Raw genomic sequence first — 27,858 nt, 5'->3', positions numbered from 1 at the left:
GTTATATCCATTAAACTTAGCATATGGGCTTTTGGTTTAAAATGAAGAAATTATAACCTTTCCCAAGTTTATGAAAATTCTACTCCCAAACGGAACGGATAGGATGTAAGTATTTCACTTTTCAAGTTTATCTTACAGTCATAACAGACGATTATGCGGGTCGCCCACCTGATAAGTAAGTGCAAAATCATACCTATCAACAGAGCAGCACTTCGCAGAGCATGCAAGAACACGTCCTACAAAGTGCCACCGCGTGTCCAACAACTTGAAGCGTAGGTGTTAAGCCTCATGTGTCTGTTATTACTGCCCTTCGTACCGAAACACAGCATTGTAAAAATACTGCTTGGCGGCAGAAATGAGCAAGGCCGTAGTTGTTACACTGTCTCCAGACGAGCTCTGTCACAGAAAGCTCTGTAACTAGGTACTAAAGTTGTAATATCCAGGAAATATTTTTTTTCTTTCATTTTCCAAGTTTATGTACCGAATGGCGGACATCCGATTTTAAATTATGAAAATCGCTTTATATATATACTATACTTTATATAATTAAAGTTACAAACCATGATTCTACAGTATTTTTATTTTGCGCTGGCAATATAATTGGCTATGTATTTGCTTTGGCTTTTGAACAACCGCCCTGTATTTCCATTAATTACAGTCCAAAACGAGCTGAGTTTACGATTTTACGTTGCTACAAAGAGACCATGAGCCAGTGTTATGATTTTCCGATTGTATATTTAAAATACATTTCAATGACCCAGTTCAAAGTTTTCATAGCCAATATTTGGCAATTTGCATTTTTTATGATTTTGTATTGAATTTTTTTATACAGCTAGGGCAGGGCCTAGGGCATAACTTACGCAAACAAGAGGTGCTTGAATTTCTTAACCAATTGCAAAGAAAAAACGAGATCATAATATAGAAATCTTCGGTGCGTACCGATTTTAGCAACTCTTTTATATACGAGATCTCAAGTGTACATCTTTTAATTTTATTAAATTTGGTAATCTTACTCAGTTTCATAACTTGAATATTTTCGGCTCACTTCTGTAGTTATGCAGTTATGCGAGCGTGTGCACTGGTTGATTAATCTGCGTTACCTCAAACAACCAAACGAAAACGACACTTTCTAGTACTTCACATTATTGTTATACATTAGGACGCCGACGCAAAACTTGCAAGGCTTCCTTGTAAAATTGAAATAAGGCGTAAGACGAAAGGTTTCCCTGACCAGTATTTGTAGAGAGTGTACGGCGGGTGTGGTCGGCTCGAATTACATGACCAGCTGGGGAACTGCGATCGACTAGCACTAAGAACCGAAAATGAAAGCAATTCCGAACCTATTCACTTTGCATAAAGTATTAGAAAAGGTTCAGTTTAAAAATAAACTGACTTTTAAAACACTTAAAATTCCACGAAAAATTTTTTTAAATTATAAAATATATATTTTTTGATGTACATAATACTTATCGCCTTTGCACGCAGATTGTTTGTTTTAAGTTTTTTAATTTTATTTTAACGGGAAGCAGTGACAGCCCAAGCAGCAGGAGCTCGACTTTCCTTGAAACATCGTGAGGAAACTTGCATGCCTGACAGTTCTACGAAATGTTTTCAAAGGTGTGTGGAGTTATTGTGGGAGGAGACCCTGCTCTGTAGTAGGCCGGTAATAGATTGATGTGATGATGATGATGAATGTTATACTGTTTCTTTTCTGTATTATTAAATGTGTGTGCAATAAAGTTTTACAAACAAAACAAACAAACAATAAGAACTTTCGCGATATGTTTAATCATTTTTTTAAACCTCTCATTTGTCTGTTTTTTACCGCCTTTAGTCTAGACTTGTCAACTATAACCAAAAATATTTACAGAATGTAAAATGCTATGACGACATTTAAATTATCAAAAACAAATAAATGAACTCGTACTTTAGTTTTATTCGTTTCACAATACTAATAATGTTTACTACTTATGTATGTAGGTAGGTAACTACCGATCTCTGTATAACTCAATGCAATTTAACTTGCATAGAGTTCATTGTATGCCCACCTTATTAAAAGTACATACCTCATCACGATTCAAAGGCAGGTGAAGTTGAAAATTCTCGGAAATAAAAATGGCCGCTTAAGCCTCTCGATTAGTATGTTAGTGGTCTAGCATCGGTCGAACGTGCCATAGTTGTGAGTCACGTAACGGAAACGCTCTCAACTTCGAAATTCATGACTCTATTGGATACATTTTACATAACATATTACGAAACATTAAATACACTTCTCAGATTAAAAACGCCTTTCTCAACGCCTTAACATAATTTTTAGAGCCACCTTTCTGTCCTAGTCCGGAATATTATTGTCACTTATTGATATAATCTTTCTTATAAAAAAAATAACAAAATTCATTTATTTCAAACAGGCCTTCTTTTTAAGGAATTTCGAAACGTCAAGTATGTCTGCTTGTAGTGACTCTACAACCAGTTTGGAACTTACTTAGAAGGGACTTACAGCCAATTTAACATTGTAGTACGAAGTGTATCAATGATGATTAAGAGGTTTTTACATCCACTGGGCACTAAAGATCCCAGGCAATAAAGATCTTCTTAAAATGCAACATCACTTACGGTTTCATACGAATATACAGTCGAGTTATAAAACTGAATAGGTAACCGTAGTATTTTTAAATTTTTTAATAAAAAGAGTACAAAATTAAATAAATGTTTAATCTAACCCAGATCTGACAGACTACTACTTAATATAGAGCTATTGCATGTGTGTTATAACTTTAATAAAAACCAGTAGCGCTGCATGCGGTCTAGATTATAACGATTTTTCATAAAGTACTATCGCCCCGGATAAATATATAATAATGAAAGAGTTTTACGCGATTACCAAGATACAGAAGAAAAGTAACGACAAGCTTTTTAGCATATAGAGCAGGGTTTCCAAACCTCATTACGCCAGCGGCGCACTTACAAATTAAGAAATCTGTCACGGCGCCCGCGCCCTAATCTCAATTCTCATCATCATCATCATATCAACCGATAGACGAGCACTGCTGGACGCCCTAATCTAGCTAGTTATAATAGATAGATCCTTGTTAGTTCGGCAGCTAGGCAAAAAAAAATAAAACATCCTCTTTATGAAAACTAATAAAACTACTTCAATAATGGGATGAGCTTGATGATCTCCACACAATTTTTCAAAACGTGGGACAAGCGGTGACACCGCTGCGGGGCTAGCACGGGCAGGAGATAAAAATGATATCCCCCGATTATATCCCCTAATGAGGAATACAATTAACATGTCCACCTCCTAAAGCCCAAAACAAGGAATAGGAGAATTTTACCTCCCTTTATTATTACACATATAATATTATTTGGATATTATTTCGACTTGTGCTCCAGTACTCTAAGATTTTATAGATACATTTTTATTCTTTCCCCAGGGATATAATTTGTCTTCCGCCCATGCTAGCTGTGCTGCTCAAAGACTATAAAAAAACAGATACAGACTAAAAAAACAGCGTGAGCTGACCAAACTGTCAGAGATAGAAGTCAATGTTGATTAATCTCTCCCTTAGTTATCGTTCAACTGTATCGCTGTCGAAATTGCGCCACATGACCTTCAATGATTGACATTTTAATTTAAGCATTATTACAATACAGGCGCAAGCTGTAAAGTTGCCTAAATAAGCGTAGCGTAAATTTAATGATTCTCATGAATTAAACCATTTATCAGCAAGCATCTGCGCACTGGGTCGTTGTTTAAATTAAACTTGGTTGAACGACTGTTTCTCCTTTACAAAAACTGGAATAAAGTAATGTCTCTAAAATAAGAAAATGTAAATTACCTACATTTTCTTAACGTAAGTTAAAGTGATTGTGGCTTGTTATTTTGCATTATTCTTATTCAAATTAATGTTTAACTTAAGTTAACAACACGGTCTCGCTTATTAATATTTCAAATTCATATACTCTATTGCTCTATTGCTTTGACATACTCTAGCTACAACGCGGTGTTGGTTACAAAATTCGAAATTCGGAAACATTTAATATGTTAATGGATTCGATCAGATCATAAAAGAAAACCGAATCTTCCTATACTATAAAAATGTAACTACATAATTACAAGGTTAAAATACGATTAAAAAACCGGAAAAGTGCAAGCCGGACTAAAACGGCAAGAAAAATCATGTCTTTTGTATGGGCGCCCGTATATTTAAATATTAATTTCATTTTGTTTTTTAGTTTCTGTTGTTATACATAATCTTTGAATATTTCAACTGTCTAACTAATCGCAGTATGAGATATAGCTTGGTTCCAGACGGACAGACCGACAGAAAAATTGACGGACGGACAGTGTCTTTGTAATGTAGTCCCGTTTTTTGGGTACGGTCTCCTAATAACACAACAGCCGAACATTACGAATTTGTACTTAAAAAGAATATAGCTATAAAGCTCGTGTCCCTCGTGATGCTATAATGTTTCTAAGGATACCCCGCACATCGAAATATTTTCTGATTTAAATCACTTTCTTTTAACTCCATTCTTGGGCAATCCGGTAATAACTTTAGTTTAATTTTAAGTTTTAAAAATATTCTCGCACCATTTAAAAAGTATTAGTCAAAGTTGAGTATACAAAATAAAAACTTTAAGAATAATTACTTTAGAGTATACATCAGCAAGCTTGCTTATGTATACTCTTAGGTTCTCACGTTGCGTTAACCCTTAGACTTATATTACTTCCGCATTTACGTTACCAACGAGTATGCCATACGATACCCGCACCGTGCGTTGCACGTCCGGGGGAAGTAAGGCACACACTATGAGAATAAAAAAAATTAAATTTCCATTTTCGGTTTTGTAGATGTAATCTAAGGCTAAATATCTATATATCTTTTATGTAATAATAAAGTTCAAGAGTTTTTTTTATAGCTTTGATCCCTGTAACTACCAGGATTTTCAAACCCCCTTTTTCATTTGATGTTATATAGAGGAAGCGTATAAAAAAGTAAAGTAGTCCACCACGTTGGCCCAGTGCGGATTGGTGGGCTTCACACGCCTTTGATTACAGTGTGGCGAAATCTCAGGCATGCCGGTTTTCTCGCGATGTTTTCCTGCGCCGTTCAAGCAAGTGATATTTTAATTGTTTAAAACGCACATTAACTTATAAAAGATGTCTAAGAAAGTGAAGTCAAAGTTCTAACCACTACTTTATCACCGCGCTAAAATAGTATATCTCTGCGTCTGCGTTTGATTTTGTTTTTTGATGTGGCATGCAATTTAATAGTAGTTCTAAAATAAATTAAATTATTCAGCATCGCTAAGCCTTAAATGAGGGGTTTGCGCGGTGGAGTTCTGTCCTCTATCTCCAACCTCATTCATCAGATCTACACAAAGTTTGGGTAAAATTAAGATAATTATTTAAATCGGTTATAATTTGTCGGAATTATGGTGTAAAATAGTCAAACACTTTCATCCCCTCTCCCAAAGGAACCGAGCTTAATGTTGGGATAAAAAATATCCTATATTACTTCTAACACTTCCAAGAGTACAAAGTTTCATGAGGATCGGTTAAGTAGTTTTTGCGTGAAAGCGTAACAAACAAACTTAAATTCACATTTATAATATTATAAGTTAATAAGTTATAAGTTAAGTAGGGATAGGGATAGGGATATGCTTTTGTGCCGTGTGGTGTCAGAGGATAAGAATACAGTTGTCATCATCCCTCCTCTTCCTGCGGGTGTCGTAAGAGGCGACTTAGGGAATATAATGGACAACGGGGTTCCCCGTACTCTGTGCTACAATTACTATATACTACGATCACCATAATGTCTGCCCTGGTGTGTGGAGATCGAAGTCGAACCCTCCCGTTGGGAGAGGCCTTAAGTTCATTAGTGGACTGATACAGGATATCGATGAAGATAACACGTGTTTAAGACTTATAAATTCTCCCCCCAAAGGTGTTAAATATTGGATGAGAGTTATTTAGTAAGAACGCGATAAACTTAAGAGACATTAGTACGAATAAAATAATCTTTTTTGCATTTGGTAGCACACGCAGGCGGGCACACGGCGCGTTGGTCTAGGATATTTTGTGTAGGAAAGCGAAAGAAAGTTATCTGAATATGTACGCGGAAGAACTTTAGGGGATCGTCAGTAACAAATGCATACATACCGTTGTCATATAAATAAAACCTGAAGATTGAAACAAGTAGCAATGTCTAAGATAAGGTTACGTTGAGGCTCTTGATTTTGGAAGTATATTTAGAGCTTTTCGTGACCGAGCTCGCCCGGGAAAGTGCTATCGCCAAGTAGGTTTTCTGTGTTCCGGTCTGAAGGGCGTGTTTGCCGGTGTGGTTACAGGCACTCGAGGCTTGGCACCTACGCATTAAATTGGTGCACATGACTTTGTAGGATGTCTTCCCAGCATGCGCACCCAAAGTGTTGTATTGGCGATGGCTATCCACTTACCATCAGATAGGCCACTTGCTTGATCCGTCAATTAATACTATAAAATAAATAAATATATATATATATATGTATATGTACTTAAATATGATTTTGTTTTTAATATGATAAATAAAGGAATGCGTTTAACTCACACCCAATTAAGCTAGAAGATACATTGTGACTTTACTTATTTATTATCAACGCCTAATCTCAGTAATGCCATGTAATACACATCCATTCACCTTAGTAAAGCGCGGTGACTATTTTACGTAGCGACAAAGCGAAGACGCCTTTGATTGAAACTTAGACAATGGAACTGGGACTTAAATACTTTAACAGTTTGTCGAGAGAGCCGACTTGGACATTGGCGTGTTGCCAAAGCCTCCTGTTAGAAGGGTGAACGGCGTTCAGGTGGATAGCTACCAAATTCAATCGCTATCAAATATTGATACGAAAGCTATTTAAGCTCCGAATTTTAGCCGTAGAATTTAGTTGGTTACGGCTACGTAAACAAGTCGTATAAATATATATTTTTTTGTAACAATATGTGTGTGCATTCGCACAATACAGTTGCAAAATTTGATATAAAATTTTGTAATCCTGGAACATCTATACAAAGACTGTTAAACACATTAAGTAAAAAGTTGAGTTTTTATTTAAGGTATTGTCTATTTTTAATACTATAATAAACTTTCTATTTATTAAGAGCAATATAGTTTTGTTACGAAATAGTATTGTTAATACCTAGAATCATAACATCTAACATTTTTTAAATAAAAGTTTAATTTCCTAAATTATATGCACTAATATGTATATAGTTATATATACATCACTACTACAATCCGCACTGGGCCAGCATCGTGTCATGTAGTTGGCCGGTTATGGGTTGATATGATGATGATGAATATGTTATATTAACTTTTAAACGTAACAACCTCAGTGTTTTGGTATTTTTTTCTTTTCACGTCATCTTTATCTACGCACATTTATTATAACCCTGCCACTGTACAACTAAAATTAGACCGGTAGAAAATGCCTACAGGCATTAAATAATGCCCACCAATATATAAACCTAAATATTTTTAATAACTTTATTGTGTATTGTGTGTGTATAAAATAAAACTTAATTTGCTGTACTCCGCGAAAAGCAGGGGAATCTGTGTCGCGTAAGTTATAATTTCTCCAATCCTTGTACTCCACACGAAACAGATCTTCGGCAGTATACCCTCTACGCTAGTTTCGCTCCGAAACCGGAGCATCTTCAGGAGATGTTGACTTCACAATTATTCATTGTAAAGTCAACATTTCCTGAGGATGCTCCGGTTAATTTCAATAATATATCATGGATTTTCACAAAGTTACGCCTGCTTCTATCCAATATTTTATTGTGTTACAGTCTTCAAACAAACAAACTATAATACACAAAAACAAATGAAACAAAATTATGCTTACAAAAAGCGATTATTTAATAAAAATTATATTCTACTTATCTACTTCAAGACACCGCGTAAATGGGGCACAGGCAAGTGACCGGGAACAATTGTACCTAGTCCATTGATAAATTATACTTAGGTTGCATTATAAGTTTTTTTGAGAAAAGATTCCATAGTTTGTCAAACAAACTATATTTTATAGACGCATGATAGTCACAGTAATTCTGTCATACATAATTGGCTCGTATTAAGTATAAGTAACTTCACACAGAAATTTAATTGAGGATTTATTCCGTCACTCGTGCAAAATTTTTAATATTGTAGGTCAACGGGAAGCACCCTTATAGACTTTGATGATCAGTAGACGAGTGGGAATTTTAGCATGAAATTATATATTGAAAGGACTTTAAGTATCTTTTTATAGCGATACATAATATATTTTAGTAGGTAAAGACTTCAGTAATCCATACCTAATTATATAGTTGTTTCAAATTAGTGTTAACTTGACAAACGGACAACTCCGACAAATTATACTCCCGATTTTGATGATTCTTTTTTTGTTTGGTATGTCACACCTCAGAGGTGGTCCCATTTTAATTTGGTGAAGATATAGGAGGTACCCTGAAAAAATTATGGGCACACATAGCGATTCGAGTATTTTTAAATTAGAATTATTATATATACTTTTTTAGGTAAGCAATTTATGCTCTTCACAATAAAGGACCTGATGGTGAAGTGCCGGGAGAACACCTTAATTTCATTAATCCGGCATCGGGGATATTTTGTAGAAGGTTATGAGCAGTTGACATTTGGCTAATATTACTTAGATATAATTGCAAACCTACCCACTTAAAAGGGTGAAACATTTTTTTTGACAAAAATAACCGACTTTGTTTAACAATTAAAAAGCGAGAAATTAATATTTTCTACAATCTTTTTGAGTGGTTGCCAAGTTAAATACAGAAAATTACTATGCAAATGCTTTTTAGTTGTTAAAGTCTTTTTTTGTCAAGAATTATTTTACTATCCTAAAAAAAAGAATAATTGTTTATCATCTTTCTTTGTCAGATTTTGATCAAATTACAGTCGAGCTAAAATTTTTCTCTGATATAATTAATGACAGAGTTCGACGTATGCGAAAGTCATCGCTAAATTGCTCAGAAAAAAAAAAACTATTGGCTTCTAGGTTAAAAATCATTTTGTAGAGTTGTAAACTACAAAAACTAAAAAAAAAAACAACTCAAGCTTAGTGGTTCATGGTAATCTCCTTCCTCCTTCGTAAGTAGGTAGATAAATCCGAAAAATCTTTACTCAAACTTTAACATATTTAGTCCAATTTTAAACAGGGTATTTTAACAGTTTTAACGTCGAGTGTGTACGATAATGACCTGCGATAAATAAAACCTACAACTACAAACCCCCTGCAGTAGCTACGACTGATTGTATAGAAGCATGGAAACACGCGATTGAAAAATGGCCACGATCACAAATTAGTACCTACCGTTATGAGCATATACCATTAATTATACGAAGTTTTCACTACGACCTTATTTCGGAGTTTTTGAAAAAAAAGCAATAGGAACACAGCTACAGGCCTAAACTCGTTGGTTTATCAGTGGGCATGTCAACTACGGATACCGTGCTCCTGGTTCGATTCCCGGAGAGGTCCGAAACTCGTGAGCTACTGTACTGTAGTGATCTGTCGAGAATTTCGCAGCCCAGATTGAGGAAATTGGTGTTATTCCCCCCAATAAGATCGTTAAACAATTGACGGACCCGCTCACTAAAATGTGATCCTGTAAAGTGGATAAAAATACGAAAAATGGACATTATTTCTGGAAATCTACACTTTTTTTTTAATGGATGGTAGGGTCGACGTAAAACCTTTTTAGTACGGAACTCTCCACTGCGGAATACATAAATAAAGCAGAATAATAACTGACCAGTATTTTAAAAACACATAATAACTAAACAACAAAACGTTTTCGTAAGTTGGAATATTACCAATCTTGATAACTGAATTCAAGACGTTTATAACTTAAAAGAAAATTGGATAGCATGGATTATATGGATGTTTAAATCTATTTTAAAATAAATTATACTGTGTAGAAGTGAAATTAAATTTCGACGAAAAATAATTGTGATGATTGATTGCTGTATTCAAGCAATTAAGGAGAATGGAAATAACTTTATATAGTTAAAGGTAAAGTTGCTAGAGTCAGCCACGACACATGTAAGACCGTACACCGCTCTATGCCAAGTTGCTCTGTTCTACCTACCTAATTATGTAAGTAGATATAGCTGTCGAATAAAATATGTTTCACGCAAATTAGACCAGAAAACTCACAAACATTGAGAGCACAAAAGTAGGTATAAAATATACGTACTGAGCTATTAGAAATGAAAAATCTCTAATTATAAAATTGGTTTAACCAATCGGCTTCGTTAATAATCTGTTTATTGAATAGCTTCAATATACATACGTATAACGGTAAGCAGCAAAAATTGCCGCCAATAGTACTTATGGCTTCATTTTAAGTAGGTTAGTGTAATCACATCTATTTGTAGTTATGTTGGTTCAGTAAGCAGATATCTTATCGCTTTTATCAACGATGATAATTATCCGCAAAGCATAAAACCATATTGTGACATCACTGCACTGTATACAATGAATGTTTTGTTTTCCATAGTTAAAAAAAAACATGATCCCAATAAAGACCTTCCTCATACGTTTTAAAACTGATAACTATTTCCAGCATTTCCAATTGTTTTAACAAAAGTACTCAGAAAACAAAGTAAAGGTTAAAATTAACATATCTACGCTTTACGTACTCTAACATTTAATGAAAGTGACAAACGAAAATGCTTTTGTATTATTACAATATTATTACATAATTAAGCAAGCTACTCGCCCGCGGCCTTTGTCGATTCGCGGGACTAACATAAAGTAAACATGGGTTGATTTCCGGTTGGCAGATATTTATCAAATTATGTATCTACTTATAACTAAAATATTTTTCATATAGGTACTACGTCATTGCATAAACACACATATTAACGTCCGGTACGTCGACCACGTACGGTAATATTTAATAAATTAAGTGTTTGTTTGAATAAAATTTGATTGAGAACCTTCGCTTTTTGAAAATCGTTTATATACCTATGTTTCGCATAAGTAGGAACTCTTAACTAGAATGTTTTGCGGTTTTATCTAGAGCTCAACTGCACAAGTTTACTTATTTCAACTGTTACTTTGTTCATCAACAATAGCTAATTCTCTTAGGAAAAACGGCTACAAAGACTCATTTCCTATCATGTAACCACAGTTACACGTGTTGCTACTCGGTATCTGGGCCGGATTTACTGCAGTCAATCAATAGCACGTAAAAACCAAACAAATTACGCGCTCCATACAAACCGCTTCCTTTATCTTCTAAATCTACACACAGCGTTACAATGAAACGGTGATAGCCGTATTTTTATTACAACATAATATTATCGACCTAAATCGTCCGTGCCGCCTTCAAATATACCGAACTTCAAAATTTCAGTTAGTAGTAAGCCTAACTTCTTGGGTGCCCCTTTGGTCTAGCGAAGTTAGCACTGGCAGTCAACTTTGTTTTCCCCTGTCTATTTTTCGTGAGAAGAAACGAGTCGCGTTCTAGGAGTTGATGTTAATTTGAATTTTAAACCAAAAAACCAAAGTCCTAAACCTCTACCAACATAAAAACTGTTCAAAAGACTTCTTCGTGGCGCGACCTGTGCCTTTAGTTTTACACAACATACTTTTCTATACTGATTTACACCATACGAGCATTCGTCTATTGAAAGGCTTTGGATAACGATATATACCTAGTATCCATTAAATACAATTATGGTGTTTTATTACCAGATTACGGGGCAGAGCCTGACAAATTGTCAGGACACGGGCGAACCCTTTTCAGCCCTAGGGACTGACTAAAAAGAGTAGGCCAGCGTGTTTTACATTATGTGATAGAAGCTAGGATCTACTTGCCTCATTAAGTGTAGTAGTAAAGTGAAACGAATATTTTAATAAAAAAAAAGGAATTATACATTACAGGAGGCAACTTTTAAGATATTATTGCAAATTTAAGCGTATTTGTAGTCTTGCTATTGCTCTCAAAAATCATTTGATTATGACGTCAACAGCTGATGGTCACCGGAACTTCTCAATAATAAGTATTTCACAGTTTCCGATTATATGGTTGGTAAGCAACTTATCCGTTTGTAGAACTAGGGCCACCTTTTGTTATTAAATATAAGGAAGTTGTACTACATCCAGCTTTATAATTATAGAAAACACATAAGAAGAAGAAGATCAATATTTTATTGCACACAAACTTCAAAATATACATAAAATAAAGAATAAACAAAAGAACAAGAATTCTAGGCCTCAAAGGCGGTCTTATTGCTGCAAGCAATCTCTTCGAGCAACCTCTCATAAATAATAAAATAAAAATTTGCAAAGAATATTCACGACGAAAAAAACAAACGTTTCGGAGAAAAATACCTTTGAAACATGCTGGTCCCACATGAATTATATTTTAGGTTTCGTTTCTTATTGAGTATACCGGAACTCTAATATAATAGGTACAGGTATGCCGAGTAGAATGGGGTATAGAGGATAGAATCGATAAGTTTTAGATTAGTTTCTTTCATAACATTAAGTGCCTGTCAAGTGTATTAGATACTGTCCCCAATGACAATATACCTATAGTCGTTGTACCAATATAATATATATATATATATACTCTATTCCTATAACCTTAAGGCACGGTAATGGATTATCATGATAAATTAAAATCTAGTATCACTATCATTTATTAGTGTTTTTTTTTATTCAACTACAAGTTCGACCAAGACTGCAATCTCCCTGGGTGTAAGTGATGATTGAACTTAATACCATGCAGTTTAAGACTCGTTAGGGGCACGGCAGTTATAATCCATACCCCTAGGCCAAAATTGCTTTACACACGACATCGTACCGGAATTATAAATCGTTTGGGGAACATCTTTGTCAGCATGGTAGTAACCAGCCACGGCGAAAGCCTCCCGCTCACCCAAGCGAACCTGCTTTTTAAGTCGGTTAAAAAATACATACCTCCCCATTTAATCTCAGCCTAAGCTAAATTACATCTACGCATATCTTAGGAATTCGCTACCGAAAGTTTATTTTATTTATATGTATTACGGACATACTGAAATACATTTATTCAAATTTAAAATCTTAAAAATTTTGTGTGTTCCAAAAATAAACATATTTGTGTGAAACCTATAGTACAAGTTATAAAAAATTCAAAAATTCAAATTCAAAATTTCTTTTTTCATGTAGGCCTATCACAGGCACTTATGAAGCGTTCATACATAATTGTAACGTGATGGTGATAACTTCGTTCGCCAACTTAAATCTAAAGCTACGAGGGTCCCAAACGCGCCCTGGTCTAAGAAGAGCCCACAACAAACTTAGCCGGGTAAAAACGACTCGCACTGGACCATTTTTATGTTTAGTAACTATATAGTAAGTTATGAAAGCACTTCTAAGTAAAGCCTCATTTCCTGTAATTGATTACAAGAACTCGGTCAACGTTCGGTCAGATCGAGTGAATTGAAGGCGAGGACTCCTAATTGATTGCATTCTTACTCTTTTCTTACGGTCCACGGTGATTCACTCGCTGTGTTAACGATGAAAACATCATACTCCAGGAATGTTGGCTATACAACCATACAACTTTATTTACTGATAACATTAATAATAAATACTAAATTAAAGGTATAGGTTAACATGGAGGCTTTTTGACTACGCAATTTCTGTTTAAGTAGAAGTGCAAAGGAAATCTAAAAAATAGGAGGCGACAATTTATTCGATATTTCACCATGCTAGAACAATGGAACTACAATGCCATATTAAATCAATATAAACTAGCTGAATTTAGAATACCTATATAGTTCCCTTACATAAATCAAGCTTTAAATTTTATACTAGCAGTTCCCTGTCCGTCGTCTGCCTTTATTTCGGTTTTTTACAAATCCCATGGAAACCTTTTATTTTTCCCGAAATAAAAAGTTTCCTCTCCGTCCTATGTTTCTCTCTGTCCTTTCAACAAACTCTGCCAAAAATCAAGTTGAATGGTTGCTTGGTTAGGTTAGATTAGGAGAAACAAACACACTTTCATATTTATAATATTAGTAAGGATTAATAGCATATTTCATTCCAGGTCAAATGCAGCCGCCGCGGTTTACAATGCAGCCTTCATCCTCCAATAGCATAGTCAGAGAAGGCACGACAAAAATATTGCAGTGTTCGGCAATAGGTACATACATAAATTTTCACTGTAACTTACCCATAACTATTCGTATGGAATATACTTTACTCAATGGTTTATGATTGTTTTTAGGAATCCCGCAGCCATTGTATAGATGGCTCAAAAACGGTGTTCCTTTAGGCGAATATTCATCTGAATTATTTTTCAAAATCCACAATACACAGCGCCAAGATGCAGGGGCCTATCAGTGTATTGCAAAGAATGATGTTGGCGCAATCTTCAGTGAGAAAAACAATATCGTCGTCGCTTGTGAGTTTCTAAAACCATTCACCAATGAAATTTGTTTTTTTTAGTTATAAAATATATCTGATTAAAGAGAGAGGATTTTTTTATTCTCAAAGTGTTGTAGGATACTGTACATCTAGCATGTAAAATATTTAAGTTTATTGACAAAAAATAGAAATTATTACCATATTATATTTATAGATATGGGAGTTTTTGAAAACGCTGTTGAAAAGGTAGTGAAGGTTGAATCTGGTAGATCAGCTATTCTAGATTTTCCACACATAGATTCGGAACCACCACCATCGGTAATTTGGCAAGAGGAAAATACTGTAAACGGTGTTTTACGATATGACCAGAAATACGCAATAACTGATAAACACCAATTAGTAATTCTATGCGCTTCTCAAGACGACCAAAGAGCCTACAGGTGACTGAATCATTTTTGTTTACAAAATAAATTTAAAAGAGTTTTGTAATTTTATCTATTTAATATATTTCAATTTCTTTAGAGCGAGAGCAATAAATACCCAGTTAGGGAAGGTGGAAAATAGTCCATACATTAGGTTGGATGTTGTCGGTGACGACAACACAGAAATAGCACCAGAAATAATCATAAAGCCACAAGACACAAAAATAATAAAAGGTCAAGAATATACAAATATTTACTGTATCGCAAACGCAAGACCACTTCATGAACTTGAAACGCTGTGGTTCAAAGACGGTGTATTAATCGACTTAGCAGGAATTACATACGACTTAAACGATCAGTGGAATCGAACATTGAGTCTTATATCAGCTACTTCAAATCATACTGGACAGTATACATGTCAAGCGAGATTAAAGTCTGGTGGTTTTGCTACTGTAACTGCTTCAGCGAAGGTCACTGTGTTCGAGAAACCAGTGATGATATCTAACTTAAAATCAGAAACGTTTGGCGAGTTTGGTAATACGATCGTTTTAGAATGCAATGTGCAAGGAATGCCGATGCCCAGTATAACATGGTATAAAGATGCACGAAAGATTGCAAGCGTCGGGGCCGATGCTGAGGACTCCGATAACGCTGATGTTGACGACGGCGGCGGAAGATACAGAGTGGAAGTTGATAGGTCACTCGTTATCAGTAACTTGAAGATGGAAGATATGGGTATATACCAATGTATTTCAAGCAACGATGCTGGAGAGTCCTCTATATACACCTGGTTGAAAATAAAAAGTAAGTTCTGACATAATTAGGAGGTACCTATTGTGGTCTTAGCACTTCATATCGACTATAACATAAAAAAATTAATATTTTTGTACACGCTATATGTCACAGGATATAAACCTCACTTTTCTATAAAAAGAATCGATCCGGTGTTGAGTCGATATGGTGTGCGAACGCCTTAAGATAAATATTGGTGCAAATTCGGTAACATATAAATCTCTGAACTAAACTAAATTAGCATGGCTTAAAGTAATGCCAGCCGTGAAAGACAGATACAGTTTCAAATCCTACCAGTTTCGAAATTCAAATTGACATTTTGAATTTATATCTGACAATTTAGTTTCGTTTAGAGATTAGTGTACTACAGAACAATTGGGGAACCATTATAAATTGCTAATTATTTACACTATTAAACAGCAAAGGAAAATATACGCCTTCCGCGCAGTCACATGAAGTTAATAAGAATGAGGACCACAGATAAAAAGGCAAAAACTTTCAAATTTGATACCGGCAGTAAGCGACTTATATATTGGTGTTATTTATGCACTGTTGAGCGTATTTGATCTCACACCACCTGTGTGTTTGCTTAATTTTTTTTGTCTTTAATACCAATCACATCATCGACACAAATTTTTGTATTTTTATTTCAGATTTATCTAATGTTTTAAATTTTATAGTTAGTTATTTTGAATTAGTTTGGTTTTTAATAACGTCTAATTATATTTGAAAGAATAACAAATATAAATTTGTTGTTCATCGACTTATTGGATTACAATGCTTTTATTTCGTTAGTAACCAAAATATCAATATTAAATGTATAGGGAATTCAAATACTAGAAATTATCATGGGCTTCGTTAATTTAATTTTTCAGTATTTCAAAATATCAATCTACGTATTCGTTTTGACAAACGTACAAATGGCTCTTGATAGAATTTGGCAAATATATACTCGTACTTTACATCCTAGAGATGGACAAAACATACGTTTTATTCCGAAAAGTCCGGGTTACGTATAAAAGATAAACTTTTTGACCTATGCATGTCTTAAGACGATTGTATAGCTAGGACAAATTTATGGTATAGGTATTTGAAAAAAAAATTGTCTCGTCTGTCGCGTCTGTTTACTATCGCGCTGAGCCTGTATTCCTCCGGAGAGTGCGATAGGGACAGATGTAAATAAGACCGATTTTACATATAAAATTTCACAAGATGGACGATTCGTATTCATCCAAAACTGAGATATTTAATTATTTTTGGCATGAAATCTTCAAAATAGATTACGTCAGCTCTTCTCTTTCTTTCTTCTTTCATATAACTTTTTTTCTCATGGTCAGAGGACAAATGTCTTTGAGTCCTCTGAACATTGCAGTAAAACAAGTGTACTTGTCATTCAAGAATGTTAGATTTTCTAAAGTATTTAGCTTTTCAAGTAAATGAAATGATAGCAACATATTTACACTGGACTTTTTACACACATTATCCAGGGAGGAACTAGGGGAATTTTTATCGAGAATCCCGTTTCGTCGACTTTCCTCGTTACAGCGAAATACCTAACAAACGCGGTACAAATCGCGAGCTACCGCTAGTATTATTTAAAAAAACAGAATATATTTCACACGGTGAAGCTTTCTTCAAGACCTTTTTTCAATCTATCGGCTAAACAATACTTATATTTAAGTATACGACACACAAATACACTACGGTGTCATGTTAACTACGATATACAGTTGCAAAACCATATCAAGTAGCTTAGCTGCATGAGAAAATTTAATTATGTATTATGCGTTGTTTTTGCTTATTAGGTGTAATTCGAAATGGTTTGAAAAGAATATTTTTTTATTTTTATCTGTAGTGATATTTTCGTGTTTGCGATTGGTACCTAGATATTAATCTTATCAGATTGTTATCTAAAATCGATATTTTGTGCATGCGTCATTTTTTTTTATCATACGTTGTGGATATATGGTTGTGGGTTAATTTTAAGTTAATTGAACTTATTACATTAAATTCGTGTTTAGGATAGTAGAGCAATAATTATACTGTATGCAATTGCGCATAATTTAAAATGTTAAATACTTAATAGTAATTAAAAAAACGTGGTGACGTTTTTTTAATTATTATTAAGTATAATAATTAAAAAAACTGTTGTAATCCAGCCAGCACGGCTAGCGTGGGCGGGAGACAATTATCTCTTATCAACTCTTAAAAAACTGGCTTACAAGTGGAAATAAAATCCAAATAATATATTAAGCGTAATAATAAACGGGGGTAAACTTCTCCTATTCCATGTTTCCTCGCTTTAGCAGGTGGACACACACACACACAGGTATATACCTTTTCAGGGGACATAATTGGGGTATATAGTTTTTGTCTCATGCCGGTGCTAATGTCTCATGCTGGTGGTAATGAAATGGACCTGTGTACGAAAGGGGTACGAAAATAACCTATATTAAACTCAAAACCCCCTAATCGGTTCCTCTCGTGTAGTTTGCATCATTTATCAATTTACATTGCATGTATTTTTTTTTATTCTATAACATAGTGTATAAAATATATTATGTGTGTGATGTAAACATTAAAATATTTAAATACACATTTTGACTCAATACTAACCATACAAATTATTCATAGAACTACGCGATTCATAAGCATTGCAGTTTCAAAAGATTCAATATATAATGATGACGAAAAAAGACCCCGGCTAAGTTTGTTGCGGGCTTCTTCCCAAGGCGCGTTTTGAATTCTCCTATCTATGTCCTAAGTTAACAAATAATGTTATTATTACCATAAGCATATCATAATGTAATGACATGATTAAATTCAGAGGGGGCCGCGGTTTCCGAATCCCAGTACGCAGCTCTAACTTTCTTTCCTAAGTTACGTGCGTTTTAATTAACTTCCATCAACGGTGAAGGAAAACATCTTGAAAAAATCTGCATGCCTTAGAGTTCTTTACAATGTTCTCAAATGTATGTAGAGTCCACCAATCCGCACTGGGCCAGCGTGGTGGACAACGGCCTTAGTACGGATCTCCACCTGTGGGCGGAGATCCGTGCACTGCAGTGGGCCGGTAATTTGTTGATACGATGATTATGACTCTAAGTCTTCAAGTATAATAGTTCTGAATAAATAATCCGACGTTATATAACGATTGTTAATTGTAAGCCCCTAATATATTCTCGGCAACTGCATGTTTGTCTAACGTCAAAGGCCTTTTCAAACTTTTTTGCATTAATGTCCCTTGATTTTAACTGCTTATTGAATCGTGTTGTAAATAGTAAAGGATTTACTGTTTTACACTCATAGTGCGTAGTGCACACTGTACAATGTAGCGCTCGTACTAAGTGCGTGTGTGGCTTGTAGCGACCCCGCCCATAATGCAGAGCGCGCCCGCAAACCTCACCGTGCTCGACGGAAAGGACGCCACCATCGTGTGCAGAGCTATCGGCGCCCCCACACCCAACGTTACCTGGTACTTCAATGGTACGATACAGTCGTTATATCGTTATTTTTCCATTTTATCGATACCACTTCTGCAGTTTTAGGGGGCTTCCATAAATTACGTGAGGTGTTTTTTTTTAATTTTCTGTCCCTCCTTCCTCCCCTGGTGAGATGTCGTGAGATTTTATTCAACACCAATCTCACGTGAGTTTTTTTAAAATGTGGGTTTCTTACGTTAACGCGTTGGATTGTTATTGTAAAAAGACCAATGGACCAAAATAGTATAATTTTTTTTGTTTCAATCAGAAAATTGCGTGATATTTGCCAAGACCCCAAAACTTAAGATTGGATGATATTTGACTTGACCTCCTCCCCCCTTAAATATCTCACGTATTTTATGAACGCCCCCTCAGTAGTTATATAGCTTATTGCGACAAAGCTTGTCCGGGGATGCCGCTAAGCAGTATTGCTGTGTTCCGGTCTGAAGAGTGAGGTCGTCAGTGTAATTGTAGGCACATGACGCTTACCACGTACTCCTTAAGTTGATGGACACAAAGCGGCAATTTGCTCAACGTTCCTAGCACGCCCTGCGAAGTGTTGCTCTGTTTATAAGCGGTTTTCCATTTATCATCAGGTGGGCCATCTACTTGGTCCGTAAATTTAATGCTACATTCTGTTTTCGGAGATTTGTACGGGTTAATGTTATTTTCCATATTACAACGGCAGCCCGAAATTAAAAACTTCAACGAGTACGATAAAGACTATAAAAAATTCAACGTAATTATAATTAGTAGACGTGGATTACTGCCTAAACCATTCTCATTCAAGGAGGAGACCCGTGGCCGGTGGTGGGTCGATAAATGCGTTGATAACGATGATTATAAATAATTAAACAGGCTGCCAATGCAATACTGCAAAAAAAAAACACACTGTATAACATTACCTATTAAAGTCTATGGCTGATCATTTGACTTGCATGAAACATGGTTCATAATAAGAGATATTTTGAAATAGATGCGCTTAAAATTCATACTCCTCGTAAAGTTAAAAGCTCACTAGTCATTTGCAAGTTTCCAGCGGGTTTTGGTCTAAAACTAATTTATCGCTCCAAAAATTCCAGATTCTCTCATAATAAATTTATCCGGACGATTACAAGCCTTGGAGGAGGGGGACTTGCTAATTACCAGCACGACTACAGTGGATAGTGGAAAATACACTTGCATCCGTGCGAATGACGCTGGCAATGTGTCCGGAGAGGCGTACCTTACAATTCTCGGTAAGCCGAATTGTTCAGTCTATTTTGTTCGCTGTTACCGTAATTCGTATTATTTAGACGGCCGACTGGCGCAGGTGGCAGCGACCCTGCTCTCTGATTCCTAGGCCGTGGGTTCGATTCCCACAACTGGAAAATGTTTGTGTGACGAACATGATTGTTTTTCAGTGTCTGGGTGTTTATCTGTATATTATAAGTACTTATGTGTATTACATTCATAATCATATTCAACAGCTACATTAGTACCCATAACACAAGCTAAGCTTACTTTGGGGCTAGATTTCTATTTTATTGTATACTAGCGTACCCAGCCCTAGGCTAGATTTTGCTTTATTTTATTTAAACAATAAACTTACATCCAGTGGCATGCATAGAGTTATAAAATACTTAAGGATAGGCATTGTAAGCCACTGGACTTAGCCCGTTATCATTTCTGACTCCATCATCACTTACCATCAAGTGGGATTGCAGTTAAGGGCTTACCCGCCGCTAAGCCTGATATAAATCTATTCTTTAATGGCGCGGTTTATACAACAGAATTGGCGCCCCATTCCTGTTAGTATGACAATTATGTTGGGACGACATAGACGGAAAAAGTGGTATTCTTAGTTAGCAACAGAACAAAAAGTTTTTCCTAATAATTGTTTTTCCCCAGTACGGACTCAAATAATCGCACCGCCCGTTGACACGCGTGTACTTTTGGGGCACACCGCAACATTGCAGTGCAAAGTATCCAGCGATCCGAACGTCAAGTATAACATAGACTGGTTTCACAACAAACAGTAAGACCTATATTTAATAGTCATAAGACTTGAGATCAAGATATATCTTTACGCTTATGATTTTTACGCATCGCTTCTCTAACTTTTGCTTTTAAATTCAGGCAAGCTCATAATTGTGGTGAAAATCGAAAGTTTATTTAATAATTGTATCTACAACAAAATATTTGATGGAAATATGAAATGTTTGGCATCGATAAAACTATTAATTCTGCTTTTATTCGATAATGCATATTTTTTTACAAACAGGCATATTTCAAATGTCGCTTTTGAATGGTTGTCGAAGCAAAGTAATTAACTTTAAATCTGGTTATTGCGAATTATAGCAATTTAAGTTTATTGTATCCCACTCTTGTATCACTGAAAACTGAAAAACGGTCTCTTAAAAAAGGTAAATTGTTCGCCAGTTTAACTAATGAGTGGTGAATCGACGGGAGGTATTGTTTTTAAAATAGAAAGAAACAATTAATTACGAATAATTAATACAAAGATAGAAGAACTACAGTTAAATTATTGCTCAACGAGTCGCGAAACTGAAGTGGCAATGGGGGGTCGACAACAAGCAGCCCCGGACCGTGGATTTTAGAACTCCCTACAAAATAGCAGACAGCAGTGGACGTCATTCGGTTAAAGTGATAATGATGATAAGACAAGTAAGAAAAAATAGATCAGACGAAGATAAAGATAAGCAAAAATTTCAGGCCTATGACAGCTGGCTCCCGCGTATGGGTGTCGGGTGACGGGGCTCTGCAAGTGCAAGCAGTGCGCGCGAGTGACGCGGGCGAGTACACGTGCGTGGTGACGTCACCGGGTGGGAACCACACGCGACGCGCACTACTCTCCGTCATAGAACTGCCATTCTCCCCCACCAACGTGCGCGCCGAGCGGGTGGACGCGACCCCGCAGCGTGCCGTCAATGTCTCTTGGACCCCTGGCTTTGATGGCAACTCGCCCGTGCAGAAGTATATAGTGCAGCGGCGCATCGTACCCGAGTTTGGTTTGTACATTTTGCATTATCACATCATAATATTGACGGCCTATTGGCGCAGTGAGCAGCGACCCTGCTTTTTGTGTCCAATGCCTCGGAAAGCGGGGTCAATTCCTACAACTGGAAAATGTTTGTGTGATAAAAATGAATGGTTTTCAGTGTCTGGGTGTTTATATGTATATTATTATAAGTATTTATTTATATTATTCATTAAAATATCAGTCATCTTAGTACCCTTAACACAAGCTACGCTTATTTTTTGGGGTTGGATGGCGATTTGTGTATTGTCGTAGTTTATAATTTACCACCACCACCGTCCACCAACGTAGCTGTGTGGTGACCGCAGATCACTACCCCTTATCTTCCCGCGGGTGTCGTACGAGGCGGCTAAATGAATATGACCTTGAATGCTACTTACTAGATAACTTAGAAAAGTTATGTGCGTGTTAAGCAATAATAAATTCAAATATCTTTAGGTACCGCGATTTGCATGTACTTGACAGTTGACAGTAATGTTCTGGTATAATGGACGGGCCAGTAATCACAGACGAAATTAGATTATGCCAATGCCAAAGCAATGCCAATTATGGAACGGTGAACCATCAGATATTAGAGAAGGACTTTAATACAACTCTTCACTATCCAATGAAAACTTCGCGCATTTATAACAGAATTGTAGCCTCTGTACAAGTTTTTTAAGTAACGTCATTTTCGCTTCGCGTAAATCTGTCATTTTATATGGAAGACCGAGTACCAAACTTCAAAGTTTGCCACAAATTTGGCATATTTTAATTAGACCAAAGTTAACTTTGTTAACTTTATAAACTGCACGGGGTTCTCATAGACCGTGCACAAATATTTTGTTTTCTATTTTACTCTAGTGTTTTAACTTTTTAGGTCCAACACCCGATCCATTATTGAACTGGGTCACGGAATCAATGAACGTGTCGGCTACTCAACGTTGGGTGCTACTGACCAGCTTGAAAGCGGCAACATCGTATCAATTCCGAGTATCAGCAGTCAACACTGTGGGAGAGGGACCTCCATCAGATCCAACAGAGGTTTTAACGTTGCCACAAGAAGGTATGTTCACGAAATCCTTTACATTATAATAATTATAATATGTGTCCTCATCAAAACTAACATTATGAATGCAAAAGTGTGTATCTAGATCGTTACGTATAATTAATTCAGCAACTTAAGTTATCGTAAAGAATTTTGACACAACGATTACTGTTTGTTGTTAGTATTAGAAGTTGAAATCGATGAAGGTATACCAAATTCTCCTTTAAACTTAGTCATCAATGCCATACTACTGACAGTTTAAACGATCTAGGCAAAATTATCTTTTTATCCCGGAAATAGGTTTCCGATAGACCTTCAAGAAACCTAACGTAACCTTATGTATATTTACGATATTATTTGCTAAAAACATGTTTTATAAACTTTTTTTAAATTACCTTCTGTTAGATGGTAATTTACCATTTAAACTCCCGCCAAAAATATTTTAATTGAGACTAATAACAGAAGTTTCCTGTAATAAAACGCATTAAGAACCGAAATGAAGTATCACCAGATAATGAAAACATATTTTGGGAAGTAGAATACGTACATTTTTGATAAGCATTTAATACAAGCTTATTTAATACACTTTCTATTAAACTATAACTTTATCCGCTCTTAGACCACAATTCAATAATTTTCTTTTTGTAATCAAGCAGCCAGTGACATTATATGCTGCCAAGGTATGCAGATATGTAAAACCACAGGGTATCTTAAAATCGTATAATATTAATTATTTTTTGTACGACCGCATTTTTTTACGCTTTCCAATTGTTACTTTATTATTAAACAATCCTCATGTCTCGTCTTTGTTTATTTTTTTATCACTCATCTGCATATAGGGTACATGACTACAGTGATAAAAATATTATTATTCTAAAATATGATATAAACAATTTTTCCTAGTGGGAAAATTCTCATGGATACCACTGCATTATGGACTCTAACGTACTCTAACCAACTGAAACGGTTTTCCAACCCTTCTTACTACGCAAACGCAACCGAGGCAGACCCTCCTTGAATATGATACAACCTAAGCTAAACTAAGCTTATATAACGTAGAAAAGTCCTATTAAAATATGAATAGAAAACTATATATTAAAAATAATAATGAATTGTAAAAAAGCTTGGGTATGCAGTACTCTAACTCCATTTAATTAAGCATTAATTGTCAGTTTGATGGTGATAACAAAAAATACCCAAGGCGCTTTTTGAACCCTCGTAGCTTTACGACATATAGTAACCACCATCACCTCATAATTATGTTGATGTGAATGTAGAACTATCTTTCTGAAAATGTTTTAACATAACTATTTATACGATGAAAGTAAACAGATTAAAGATACTTTTATCTGAAAAGATACTGTAACCAGATAAATTGGACATTTACACTATCAAGTTTACCTATTGTGTTACGTACGAGTGTCAATTAGTATCTAACGCTCATAAATTCTGAGCAGTCATGTACCCAGTTTTGTTTGCATGGTCTACGCCTGCCTAAATGTATGTCACGAATGCTACTTTAAATTATTTTTAATGATGTTCTTTTATTCTCTAAACGCTACGCCTGTACTAGTTGACATTGCAAGAAAAACTTAAATTGCATGAGATCGGTACATTTATAATTATTATTATTTAGTTTAGTGATAGTACAATAAAAGGCACGTAAGTTGCACCTGACTCGTTATGTGATCTAAGTCGCGTCAGGTTTCAAATTATGTGCGTTGTAAGCTTAAATGAAATAAGTTACATGGCTTTAATAATGTTTTAGCACCGTCTGGCCCGCCTTTGGGTTTTATGGGCTCGGCGCGCTCATCTTCTGAAATAATCACCCAATGGCAGCCGCCCTTAGAAGAACATCGGAATGGGCACATACTCGGATACGTCATCCGATATCGTTTAAAAGGCTACGACAATAGTCCGTGGACATATCAAAATATCACTAACGAGGCCCAAAGGAATTATCTCATACAAGATTTGATTACCTGGAAGGATTACAATGTTCAAATCGCATCGTACAACGACAAAGGTGTTGGAGTGTTCTCGGATAGTTATACGATTAAAACGAAAGAGGGCGTGCCGGAAGCACCACCTGACAGCGTCCGCTGTGAAGCCTCCAACTCCACTGCCATACAAGTTTGGTGGACGCCTCCCAATCCGCAGAAAATCAACGGAATTAATCAGGTACGTGGAGAAAGTGATAGCAGTCTCAGCTAAATCTTAAATATAAAATTATCATTTCATAGTGTTCGGGGACACATTCCTCCGAAACTTAACTGATTCTTATAAATTTTCTGTAGACTTGAGAATCGGTCGTAATATTTTTTTTCAAACCCTATGCAATAACTTAATCAAAAAGTCTTTGGACAAAATTTTAATGGTATTTTTTATAATTTAGCCTTCGTTAATATTTTTAAAAACCCAAATCAAGCGCGGACGAAGTCGCGGGAAACATCTAGTAACTTATAATATACCCTTCACCTTGTCATACTTCTATAGCTCTGGGTTTACCTTGTCTTGAACGATCAAATTTCACCAAAGGAAGCGGTCAGAAGCAGTTTCCTTCCAACTCTGGACTTTCAAAACCCTTATGCCTTTCTCTACACCGTCAATTCACCAGCTTTTAGCTCCGAAAATCTGCACTGTTACTATATTCCCCAGACAAGCACATTAGTGTCAAGGTTACCGAATAACGAAGTCCCACGGGTTTTTAATTAACTTAAACTTAACTTAAACAAATAAATTTAAAATAAACGGAAGTAATTTTCTTAGAAACTCTACTCAAATATACTCAAAGCAATGTTACCTTTATTGGACAACTCCTTTAAATAAAATAAGTTCAATATTACATCAATAAACGAAAGTGTATACTAAATAATTGTTTTCAAAAACATTTTTATAACAGGGCTACAAGATTCAAGCGTGGAAATGGGACGAGGCAACTAACGAAAGTGTTGAACAGAGAATCGTCAGCGTGCCGCCTAATCTTTTGGACCCATTAACCGAACAAACGGCTTTCATAAGCGGTCTGGAAAAGTTTACGGAATACAACATTTCGGTTTTGTGCTTCACTGAGCCCGGCGATGGGCCCCGCACTGACTTTGTACTTGTGAGAACCAAAGAAGATAGTAAGTTTTACATATTTTTTTTAATATATAAACGAGTGCTTGACTGCCATCACACCTGATGGTAAGTGATTATGCAGCCTAAGATGGAGCGCGCTTGCCTAGAAGATACCTATTCACTCTTGATTTTCCTTCTGCCAGAGGTTGCCTGTAAGAGATTGCTTGCAGCAATAAGGCCGCCTTTGCATGCCTACAATTCTTGTTGTTGTTTATTCTATATTTTATGTATATTCTGATCTTTGTGTGCAATAAAGTATTTCTTCTTCTTCTTCTTGATTTTAAAGAACCCAGATTATAGGTATCGGGGAAGACAGAATATGGGACGTCATTCCAGGTATCAGAAAGGACGAAGCAAAGCGTTTAGTACGTGTTGATGGTATTTCAACAATGTAACGGTGCTATTCTTTCGGTGCCTCGCAGTTCGATGGTAGAAAGGAGATGGTTTAACCAACTGAGCAAACTCTCCGAATTGTATCTTGTAGAATACCGCTAGAAAGGCAACCTTATAGGAGACCCGTTGATTATATTCTGGGATATACCCAGAATATAATCAACGGGTCTCCTCTAAGGATGAATGAATAAATGAATGGATAAACCTTTATTGCACACCACAAAAAGTACATAAAAAAAGAAAAGTAAAACAAACAACTTATACAATTTGGATAAGAATGTGAAGGGCCTAAGCCGTAGCCCACCACACTGGCCAAGTGTTGATTGGTTGCTTTCATACGCCTTTGAGAACATTATGGTAGAAGTCTCAGGCATGCAGGTTTCCTCGCAATGTTTTTCTTAATATTCATCGTCATCAACAGTCTATAACATAAACTGGCCTCTCCCAAAGGGAGGTTTAGCCTATAATCACCACGCTGGGCAGACTGGTTTGTCATCGCAGTGGATGGTAGTATTAGCTCCCCGTTCTCCGTTCATGAGGATGTGTTGTGACAACTGTATTCAAATCTGCCGTCACCACACTGCACCTCTTTCCAGCACCGTTGAATAAAATGTTATTTTTTATTTATTGAAATAATAGACCTTTTATGAGCTCGAAGCTTTTCAACCAAATAAAGAGTTTACTATACCATCCATACACTTATATTGCAGTTCCCGACGAGGTCGTAAATTTGCAGTTCGACGACGTATCAGATAGGGCAGTGAGAGTGTCTTGGTCACCTCCGAAAAAATCAAACGGTGTCCTGATAGGATACAAATTAAAATATCAAATAAAGGACAACCCAGATACGTTCAAGGAAGAAGTCCTACCGCCCAGTAATACCAGTATTCGGGTGGAACATTTGCAGGTAAGAATAGAGTTTTACTAGTGCTTTTTGTGACGGAGCTCGTTCGTTGAAGTACAACCGCCATGTTTATTTCTGCCGCCAATTAGCATTGTTTTTTTCCGGTACATGAAGGTTGATGGACACACAGCGGCACTTTATATGACGTGTTGTTAGCATGCCTTGCGTAGTATTGCTTTGTTTATGGTCTTGAACCCTTATAGGAGACCCGTTTTGACAAAGACATTGTTTTGTTATAAGCA

At 35.9% G+C, this 27,858-nt stretch overlaps 1 protein-coding gene across 1 annotated transcript in view; it reads left to right on the top strand.

Moving 5' to 3' along the window:
- The window catches only part of LOC120624378 (protein sidekick), a 67,406-nt gene that overhangs the window by 20,833 nt on the left and 18,715 nt on the right, over positions 1-27,858 (top strand). Inside the window, exons 2-13 of the mRNA XM_039890888.1 lie at positions 14,117-14,212; positions 14,297-14,473; positions 14,651-14,876; positions 14,959-15,662; positions 19,017-19,136; positions 20,215-20,370; positions 21,023-21,149; positions 21,848-22,143; positions 23,032-23,217; positions 24,968-25,380; positions 26,102-26,324; positions 27,423-27,619. Coding sequence (XP_039746822.1) covers positions 14,117-14,212; positions 14,297-14,473; positions 14,651-14,876; positions 14,959-15,662; positions 19,017-19,136; positions 20,215-20,370; positions 21,023-21,149; positions 21,848-22,143; positions 23,032-23,217; positions 24,968-25,380; positions 26,102-26,324; positions 27,423-27,619 — 2,921 coding nt within the window. The remainder of the gene's footprint in view (positions 1-14,116; positions 14,213-14,296; positions 14,474-14,650; positions 14,877-14,958; positions 15,663-19,016; positions 19,137-20,214; positions 20,371-21,022; positions 21,150-21,847; positions 22,144-23,031; positions 23,218-24,967; positions 25,381-26,101; positions 26,325-27,422; positions 27,620-27,858) is intronic.

Source organism: Pararge aegeria, chromosome 6 (assembly GCF_905163445.1).
Source record: "Pararge aegeria chromosome 6, ilParAegt1.1, whole genome shotgun sequence".
NCBI classification, from domain to species: Eukaryota; Metazoa; Arthropoda; class Insecta; order Lepidoptera; family Nymphalidae; genus Pararge; species Pararge aegeria.
Note: the sequence above shows the minus strand (reverse complement) of the source record. Positions and strands in the feature narration are given on the sequence as shown.